Source organism: Rousettus aegyptiacus, unplaced genomic scaffold (assembly GCF_014176215.1).
Source record: "Rousettus aegyptiacus isolate mRouAeg1 unplaced genomic scaffold, mRouAeg1.p scaffold_m13_p_9, whole genome shotgun sequence".
NCBI classification, from domain to species: Eukaryota; Metazoa; Chordata; class Mammalia; order Chiroptera; family Pteropodidae; genus Rousettus; species Rousettus aegyptiacus.
In genome coordinates, this window is record NW_023416312.1 from 101,058,380 (window position 1) to 101,068,800 (window position 10,421).

General features: G+C 48.9%; 1 protein-coding gene across 1 annotated transcript; it reads right to left on the bottom strand.

Annotated features, from left to right (window-relative positions):
* Positions 1 to 8,375: 8,375 nt before the first annotated feature.
* LOC107499636 (tropomyosin-1, isoforms 33/34-like) lies at positions 8,376 to 9,795 on the bottom strand. Its single transcript, XM_016124040.2, has 3 exons — positions 9,399 to 9,795; positions 8,945 to 9,073; positions 8,376 to 8,686 (listed from the first exon to the last, which is right to left on the bottom strand). Exons 1-3 carry the CDS (start codon positions 9,743 to 9,745, stop codon positions 8,548 to 8,550), a joined length of 615 nt encoding a protein of 204 aa, XP_015979526.2. The 5' UTR covers positions 9,746 to 9,795; the 3' UTR covers positions 8,376 to 8,547.
* Positions 9,796 to 10,421: the final 626 nt, after the last annotated feature.

Sequence of the window (10,421 nt, forward strand, 5' to 3'; positions counted from 1 at the left end):
TAGATTCTTGTTTTTCATAACTTTGAATATTTCTTGCCATTCCCTTTTATCCTGCAAAGTTTCCATTGAAAAGTCAGCAGACATTCTTATGGGGGTACCCTTGGAAGGAACTAGCTGCCTTTCTCTTGCTGCTTTTAAGATTCTCTCTTTGTCTTTGACCTTTGGAATTTTAATGATGATGTGTCTTGCTGTGGGTCTGTTTGAATTCCTCTTGTTTGGGACTCTTTCTCTTTACTGAACTTGTGTGTCTAATTCCTTTGCTAGGTTAGGGAAGTTTTCTGTCATTATTTCTTCAAATAGATTCTCAATCCCGTGCTCTCTCTCTTGTCCTTCAGGTACTCCTGTGATCTGGATATTGTTATGCTTCATGTTGTCCCAGAGGTCTCTTTAACTATCCTCATTTTAAAAAATTCTTTTTTCTTTTTATTGTTCTGAGTGGGTGTATTCTGCTACCTTGTCTTCCATTTCACTGATTCGTTCATTTGCTTCGTCCAATCTTCTGTTGAATCCTTCTAGTGTATTCTTCATTTCAGTTATTATATTCTTAATTTCTGTCTGCTTTTTTTTTGGTGGTTTCTCTGGTTTTTTTTTATGCTTACTATCTCTCTGTTGAGGTTCTCATTGTACTCTTCCATTCTCCCCGTAAGTTCACTGAGCATCCTTATAACCATTATTTTGAACTCTGTCTCTGGTAGGTTGCTTGCCTCCATTTCATTTAGCTTATTTTCTGGAATTTTCTCCTGTTGTTTCATTTGTGGAATGTTTCTATGTTTTCTCATTTTATTAGCCTCTCCGTGTTCATTTCTGTGTGTCAGGAATATTTGTTTCGTCTCTCAGCCTTGGCCAGATGGCCTAATGTGGAAGGTGTCCTGTGTGGCCCAGTGGCACTCTCTCTCTGATCCCCTATGCTGGGGGCTCTGGATGTGATCTCCATGTGGGTTGTGTGTGATCTCCTGTTGTCTCCAAGTCTTTATTGTTGTTAGTACCTCAGCGGTTGGGATTAATGCTCAGGCTGACTGATAGTGGAAATTGGCTGCATCCACAGGGTAAGAGTTGCTGTGTGTGGCTGACCCCGCTGAGTTGGATGTGTCCTAGCAGGCTTGTGTACTTGTTGCAACCACCCTTTGTGTGTACCGCTTATGGGGCTATTCAGGAGTTGCTCCATTGTGGTCTGGTGCCAGCCTCCAGATGCGTTGGTTTTGTGGCCCCTCAGGAGGGGTTCCCCCATAGGCAAAGATCAGCCGCTGCTTTTGATTGCTCAGGGCTACCCGGTGGGACCTATAAAGCAATCTGGAGATGGTTATTGCCTATGCCACATCTATAGGTAAGTGAAAGAGACAATGCTATTGTCAGCAGTCTAGTTATCCCCTGTCCCTGACCTAGGGCAGTTTAGCAGAGGGACCAGTGCTCCTCAAGGCCTGACACTGACTGTCTGTTGTGTGCAAGTCTATGAAACTGGGAGAACCTCTGGGCGATATTCGAGCTGGGTGATGCGGGAACCCCTGGAGTCTCCTGGGTCTATTGTGCAAATCTCCCTGTCAGTTTACATGCCAGCCGAGCTCTGTTTAAGAATTCCTGAAGCTTGTGGGCGTGAGTTTGTGGCCCACCATGGAATGCTTCTCTCGGATGAACGGGCTTTGCATGGGCTGCACGAACTGAGTGCTGTTGTTTGCTGTTGAATTTGTGACTCAAGGAAAGCAGAGAACGGGCCTGGGCTACGCGGGAGCAGGCTTGCCCCAGGTGATTTGTGGGTTAGGTGGGGCATCATCTCAGAGAGGCACGGGGCCGTCAGGCCTACATGGAACCAGATTTGCTGCCAGCTCTGGGACTGCGGGCTCCTACCAACGTCACATATCACCGCGCAACCTACTGTCATCTGTGATGGGCGCACAAAAGGCCTGAGATCTGCCCAAGCGATACTGAATCTCATGCTGGCAGCAATGATCCTGCCGTCACTGTATTTTCTGAACTTTGCTCACGTTGCTGGCTGAGATCTGTTGACTGCACAGTGTGCTGCCCCAGGGCAGGGACAGCTGCCTGTGCATGTGCACAGGCATTTTGTGTATCGGATGGGGCAGGATCTCAGGGAGTCAAGGGCCAATAGGCCAATAGCCTCCCTTTTCTGCAATTTCTGTTTCTGCATGTTCCCGCGGTAGTCACATATCACAGTGAGACAAGCTGCTGTCTGGGGCTGTCCCACAGACATCTGCAATGCCCCCCAAAAAGATATTGAGGCTTGTATAGACAGCAGTGGTCTGCCCACAGCTGTTTTCCTTGAAATGTGCTCAGTGCGCCACCCAAGAGAAAAGAATGCTCAACCCCAGAAAAAACAAAGTGAGATCTCAGGGACACAATGGCCATCAGGACAATACAGCCTCAGTTTTGCTGCAGCTTTTGTGCCTGTGTGTTCCCACCTTAGTCACAGATCACAGTGAGACCAGCTGCCATCTGGGACTGTCCCATAGACCCTTGTGATGTCCCCACGAGATCTTGCAACTGATTTCCCCACAGTGCCTACCCTGTGCTAGCGAAAATTTGTTGCCTGTGTGGATTAGGAGACCTGGGAGGAGGGGCAGGGTGGTGGCAGTTCACTGTCAATGGCCCACCTGGGGCAATTTGTGGGTTGGGTGGAGCGGGGTCTCAGGGAGACAATGGCAGTCAGATCAATACAGCCTTAGACTTGCTGCAACTTTGGTAACCCATCCTGGGTTCCTGCAGAAGTCCCAGATCACAGCAAGACCAGCTGTTGTCTGGGACTGGCCCACAGAACCCCGAGATCTGCCCAAGTTCATGCTGGCAGCAGAGATCTGCCTGAAATGAACTGTCCCTGAAATTCACGCTCACAGTGCTGGCTGCCAGCTGCAAATGCCTGGCCCCGAAACGTGCAGGGCGTGGCAGCCACCCAGCCACCAAAGCTCCGGGCCATCTGTGGGTTGGGTGGGGCCGGCTGAACTCAGGCCAGCACTTCCATACTGGCCATGCGGGAGGGATCTATGTGAGTAAACTGGCCTGGTCTGTAGATTGCCCCATAGTGGGGCCCAACTAAGGCATAATGGTGGCTGCCTGGCAAGCCCTCGTTCTGGGACCAGGTAATGCCATCTTTCCCTGTATAAATCTCACGTGTGCCTCTGACCCATCACCAGTGCCCGGAGTGAGTGTCCGCAGGTCAGAGACCCTGTGTGCGGGTCCTTCAAAGAGGCGTCTAGGGTTTCAGTCTCCTTCCATCTCACCCAGATGTGCGGAATCCCCTCTGGCTTTTACAGTCAGAGTTATTGGAATCTCCTCTCCCCTGGGCTGGGACCCTGAGCTAAGGAGCTCCTGAATGAGGCCAGGACCCCCTTCTCCTTCACGGGAGCCTCTGTAGCCTCGTTCTCCCTCCTGATAATCTTCCGCCACCTGCGGGTCTGAGTCTGGCCTGATTCGCCACTTTGTCCCTTTCACCGGCTTCGATATGGCTCCTTTATATCATCAGATGTAGGTGTTAAGATCAACTGGGCTTCAGAGCGGTGATTCTCCACATTGATTATTTCATAATTTGGTTGTAATTTCAATGTAGACCTGGGAGAAGGAGAACTCTGCTGTTATCTAGTCTGCCATCTTCCTGTCTCCGGATTTTATTATCTTGGAGTCTGGGACATTCTTCAGACATTCAAGCACAACCACCCAGACCTGAGATTCCAATTAAGTGGCAGTGTGTCTCAGGGTAACAGCAGAAGAGACTAACAAAAAGATTAGAAATGATTTAAGTAAAAACAATAATTTTTATTTTGAACACTCCAGGAAGTTCAAGCTTTTATTCTGAGCACATAACGCTCAATTCTGTTGAGTAAAATGCTCCCGGCACTAACTTCTTGCTTTTCTGCATGCCTAACACCACATGAGCAGGACAGAAAGAGAAACAGCAAGTCCAGTCTAGAGTGCACAGGAGAAAGACAGAATCCGCTCAGGCTCTTCATTTTAAAACTGACAAGTGTTCATGGTAAAAAAAAAAAATCCATGATACAAATGCATAAAAGGTGACAGTGTAATTCACAGACATCCCCTTTCCTCAATCTTTTTCTGTGGTGGGTAGAATTTGAAGATGTGTACACAGATTCCAATCCCTCTCCTGTACAGCCTGTATAATAATCTCCTCCCCTCAAGGGCAGAAGGGGGTGGTGACTATGAGGGCAGAGCAGCCTGCACCAGGTGTGCTGGCTGCTGTCGCCAGCCTTCCGCTGATCTGGGTATTGAGGGATGGTAGGTAGGGGATTGAAAATGCCACAGCACTCTCCTTCCACAAATCGGCACCTTCTTTCTTCACCGAGCTTTTCCCTAGTGGTTCATTTTTGACTAGATTCCAGAGTTTTGTAAACTTTGATTCTGATGGGTTTTGCCAGCTCATTAGTTGCTTTTGTGGAAGAATGGGGCCCTGGAGTTCCCCATTTGCCCCTCATTGTCAATATCACCCAGAACATCCATGCATTATATTTTAATCAATAAATATCCAAAATTTCAGAAATGAACAAAATGTACCAGGACCATAATGGAAGAACCAGGAACAGAAGCAGAGTGGATAGACTTGTAAGAGCTGAATCCTCTTCTATTCGTTGATAATTAATCTCTAAAAAGTAAGAGTCCAGAAAGGAAAAAGGAAAAAAGAAGCAAAAGAGGAAGGGAAAGAAGAGAAACAGGAAGGAAAGAAGAAAGGAAGACAAGAGACCCTCGCTGTAGCCACTATAGGAGCTGCGTGCTACACGTGAGCTTCTTCATCGTCATCATCATGACCAGCGCCACCATCCCCATCGATGGCACCCCTCTCCCTCCAGCTCCCAACGTCAGCTCTCCACGTCCTCCGATGATGGGCTGTTCACGCACATGAGAGAGCAGGGACCGGGTTTACCCCGCCACTTACTCGAAAGACCCCCACCCACCCAGATGAAATGTATGAAGCCCAGGCTGTAAAGAAACCGGTGTCAGGCCGTGCGGGACAGTGATGTCTGGGACAGGAGAAGCAGGGTCAGCCCTGCATCTTCCCCAGCTGCCTGTCTGGAGAGGGAGTTTCCTGGCAGAGCCCCACGGACAGCCCCAGCCTGAAATTCTCCTCCTCAGCTGGAGCTGGGGGCAGAGGAGCGGGGAGAAGGGAGCGAGGGAGCGGCAGGGGGAGAGGACCCTCGTGTCCGCAGAGGTCCCGCTGACTATTCCGGGAGGAGGACCCCTGACCAGCACAGCACGTGAGGAAACTGCTCGTGGCCGGGGGGAGGACCGCCCGAGAGGATGAAAGGTGACGATGCCCAGCGCTCGAGTGGGACGGGGACCAGCCGCGGTCCCCACCGGCCAGAATGGCAAACCTCACAGTTCGGGAGGCTTCGGGCAGAGGGCCCAGGAGGGTCTTGCCCCGGTAGTGCGGAGAAAAAGGACTCCAACTCTGAGAGGACCCACGTAGCAAATCTTCAGAGCCAGACTCTAAAGCATCCAGCTGTCTCCAGCATCCAGAACAAAGCCCCCCAATATGTCTAGGCCTACGAAGATATCCCGCACCCAAGGGAAAATCACGTCTGGCATCCGATCTAAAATTACCGGGCCTGAGGAGAAGCAGGAAAACCCCACCCACAAAGAGGAGAGAAATCAAGCAATGCAAGGCATCAAGACTGGAAAGAAGACAAACTGCTTTTATTTGCAGGCGTAATCACCTACAGAGAAAAATCCGATGGATTCTACAAAAGAGCTATTAAGTAGTATAGCAAGTTTGCATGATGCAACATATTTTTAGAGAGAGCTACTGTAAGAACATGTAAAAATTAAAAACGAGACACGATTCTCCCAGTTGAAATAGGGGAAATGACTCCCTTCCCTTTTCTTAAAGCATTTACTTTAGAAAACTTGTAAGTTCTTTTCTCTGTCTCTTTGAGAAAGCATGTAGATATTTTTAAAGGCTAAAAAAGCCTCTTGCTAGCTTTGTGACCCATGAATATATTTTTCAAGGACCTAGGAAACATTTCCTTGGAATGTAAACATGAAGCAAGATCAAGCCCCTATCTCTGGGTTTCTGAGGGAAGGTAGGAGCCTAACTTCAGTGGGCACCTGGCTCCAAGTTGCAAAACTAGCTCCTGCCATAAAGATATGAGACGCTTATTTTTCCCTTGGTTAAAGACAATTGTATTGGTCTACTCGAGCTGCTCTAACAAAATACCACACACTGGGTGGCTTAAACAATAGGCATTTATTTTTTCATGGTTCTGGAGCTTAGAAGTCCATGATCAAGAAGCCAGGAAATTCAGCTTTGGCGAGGACTCTTCCTTGCTTGTAGATGGCTGTTTTATATGTCCTCACATGGCCTTTTCTCAGTGTATGTGGAAAGAGAAGGGGAGAAGAGAGGAGAGTGCTGGTGAGCTTTAGTGTCTTCTTATAAAGACGCTAATCTTAAAGGATCAGGACCCCATTTTTATGACCTCATTTAACCTTAATTACTTCCTAAAAGGCTACATCTTCATTTACAACCACACCAGGGTTTAGGGCTTCACTATATGAATTTGTGGTGTGTGGGGGAACACAGAGAATCAGTCCAAAGCACCAATGAACTAATACACATGGTCACCCCAGTTACCAGGTAAACTTAAGATGAACTATGTGTGAGACCTGGTGGTGTCAAGTCCTCTTATTTGAAGACTAGTTATGTGTATCTTGAGAACATGTATGTAATGAGTTATATCTGCTTGGCTATACAAAGGATGAGATTTCTTTGTCTTTAGAATCTCTTAGCAGATTGCCTTTGATGGATATCATATCCTGGTACAATAGTTAATAATAAAACTGTTTTTCTTCTACCTTTGCAGAGACATTTTCTGGAGTGGCAGAAGATTTTCTCTATATATTTTTATTTCTTAGCTACTAGAAGTAGCTGAAAAAGCCCTCTTCATAGTTGAGGAGAGAGGGCAGCAGGGCAGGGAAACAGGTAATATCACTGTACATCCATTTCAAAGAGGATCAAAGAAGGTTTCAAGATGCAAAAGGCTCTGGGAGTATAGGGTAGCCACTAGAAAGCCAGGATTGGGTTTCTTATCAACCTTCTCTTCCCCTCTACTTTTCGAGCATTTTTAAAATTTTATATTAGTTTCAGGCATACAGTACAATGGTTAGACATTTATATAATTTATGAAAGGATCCCCGATTACTCTAGCATTCACCTGGCGTTACACACAGCCATTACAGTAATAGCGATTATATTTCCTGTGCTGTACTTCACGGCCTCATGACTGTTTTGTAACTATCTACTTTTCCAGCATTCGTTCCTTCCTGTATATGTCATTAGTCAGAAGGTTGTTCCCTGGAGCCATTGGAAGGAAAAGCACTATCTCAGCCTCCTCGTGGCTTCACATGGCAGTGCCGAGGTTGGTGTGATACTGTGGCTGAGACAGCAGATGCCTGGATTAAATAGACCTAGATTCAAATCCAAGCTCTGCCACTCTGTAGCTGAGTGACATTGAGAAATTTACTCAGCCTCTTTGAGCCTCAATTCCTCATCTACGAAAGGTTTAATAAAAGTACCCAGCTCACTAGCTTGTGAAAATTATATATAATGTAGATGAACTGCATGGCATACTGCCCGTACCCAGATTTTGTTCTGAATTATATTTTCCGAGGACTACACTACACTGCCTCTCCCCACTCTAAACCCTTAACCAGTTGTCCCAGCACTTTTCTTCTTTGATATGAAACAGGACCAGTAAAGCACAAAATTCTTATTCTAGTGTTTCTGGATTTTTCACTCTGCTCATGCAAACTGAGTTTTTTACTGTGGCAGGAAACTGATCCAGTAGCGACTGGGATGTGGGGAAACTAGCATTCTGGTGGGGGCAGGCACATTTTCTGGAGGTCAATTAGGTACTTCCAAGTATATCTACTTCTTGGAAACTATCTTAAGAAAACAACCATTCATGTGGAGATTTATATACAGGAATCTCATTGAAACATTATGTATAACAGAGACAAAATGAGAACCATTTGATTTGAGTGTTGAACACTTATATTATAATATATGTTCTATGCACGCATTCAATAAGGTGTTTTGGAGGAATTTTTAGACAGAAGTTAAGGCCCAGGTGTTGCATGAGAAAATTTCAGGGAAAAAAATAATATCAGCCTTTAAAAACCTTATTCATTTATATGACTGCTATACATTTCATGTAGACCTACAACTCTAAAACTATAAAAGTATTACAAAATGCTGCCAATAGTTAATGCTGAATGACAGGACCCAAGTAATTTTTATTTTCTTTCATTTCCTAAATTGTCTTCAATTGCCTTGTACCACCTGAGTATTTGAGCCCCAGAACCTCCCCTCCAACCCAAGGACAAAAGCAATAAAACTCGAATACCAATACTATTAACTCAGTTTTATTATCTGCCGTAGGCAATGTTTAAAGGCCAATCAAAACAAGTAAGCAGAGAGTGCCCAAGGGACAACATAGGAAAAACAATCAGAACACTTACATAAAGTGGCAACTACTGCAAAAATCGTGGCCCTAGGGAAGGATGCACTGCCTAGGCTGGTACACTCCTGTGGCCTTAACCCCCTTTGTCAGGATGAGACACAACGAAATACGGGGTCACAAAGTGCTGCATGTTTTGCACCAAGATGGCAAGCCGGTTGAGCAAGGTAGCAGTGGAAATTTGCAGGATGTCAGCGTCTTCAGAAGTTAGTCGGCTAAGAGTGAAAATAAACTCACTTTAGAGGTGATAACTCCTGGCCTTCCTCACGCCAGCCCCTCCCCACAGTGGCAATTAGAGGTACTCCTTTGCGCCTCCATTAGTGAGATACTCAGGCTGCGATAGGTCCCTGCGCCCCAAGGCCCACCTTAGATCACCCCTCTGGCGTCTCCACATCTCCAGCAGAGGGCGCCTCAAGGCACAGAGCCACACGGCCTCCCGCTGCCACTCCCATCCGACCCTTTCTAGAACTTACATGATCAGGTCTCTGCCGGCCACTCTGAGCTCCCAATGAACAGTCCCGCGGTAGCGTTCAGCAGCTGGCATCAGGTACCCGCGGGCCACCAACGCGTCCATGTGGGACAGGAAAGGCACCGTGAAGTTGCTGGTGGAGTCACCATTAAGGCAGCATCAACACAGACTTTATGGTTCAGGCCCCGTCTGAGGCCCGCTTCCCCTCAGGCCGCCCATCGGGCCACCCAGATGACCGAGGACCTTAGTATCCCATCTCCCCTCAGGTTACCTACCTCACGTCCTCAGGCCACCGCAGCTGTCCCCTCAGCCACCCAGGGCCTCCCTAACCCCATTCTGTCCCCCGAGAAGTCCACCACCACACCAGCCCCTGAAACCAGCCCATCCTCCTCCTGTGTCCCCCAACTCCTGCCCACCCCGTTACCCCAGTTCCATGGCGGGTTCCTTGAAAAGGATACAACTCCAGCAGTTGGTTCACCGGGGCTCTGCCCGGGGCCGAGGCCTCTTCAGCCTGCCCTGAGGCGAGTAATGCCCCCTCGACCGGGGGAGCTGCCCCCTCGATCTGGGGAGCTGCCCCCTCGATCTGGGGAGCTGCCCCCTCGACCGGGGGAGGTGCCACCTCGACTGGGGGAGCTGCCATCTCGCCCGGGGGAGCTGCCATCTCGACGGGGGGAGCTCCCTCAGCTACGGCTTCTGCCGCTCCGGTGCTGCTGCAGCCTTCGGGATCCATGAGGCTCCCTTGACTACCGGGTGACCCAGCACCGCCCACTACGCTGACCGCGCTGTCGTCATCGGGGGCCTGCATGGCCACAAACCGTCCACTTCAGAGTGCCCCCTCCCGCGCGCTGGACCACATTCTCCGCCTACTGCCGAGAGACAAGGGCTCCCCCCTCAGCGTGTGAGGACGTTGTGGCGCCTGCGCACAGAGGCGCTAGGGGCTCCGGGCGGCGGATTGGTTCCCGCCAAGCCGGTCTTGCTGCCCGCAGGCCACCCGGGAGACCTGGGGGTCAGTCAGCGCAGGAGACCCTAGGCTCGCCCGCGAAGCCCTGCCCTTCGGTGCGTGAGGCCACACAGGCCCCACCCATCCTGGAGGAGAGGGAATGGCGCTCAAGCCCCAGGGAATGAGAAGGTGGAGTCCAGACTAAGCGGAACGCGAAGACGGGATGAAGGTGGCAGGGGCAGTGGAGTCAAGACGTGGCTGACTTAGCCTTGCAGGGACACATCATGGCTAGAACTTTGAGAAAAGTACTTGGAGGGAAAGAAATAGTCCGCGTCCCTATGGGCCCTCGCCGTGCCCAAGTGGCCGCATCGGTAAATGGGGAGGGAATGGGTGGCACACTGGGGAAAACTGGGTCATATTCAAAAGTCTCTGCCGGCCTCAAACTTTTAGGATTCTGAGACTAATGAGTATCTCCGGAAAATATATTAATGAGCTCCACGCCACCAGCAGCCAGCTCCCTCGGGCTGACCCAGACACTCAC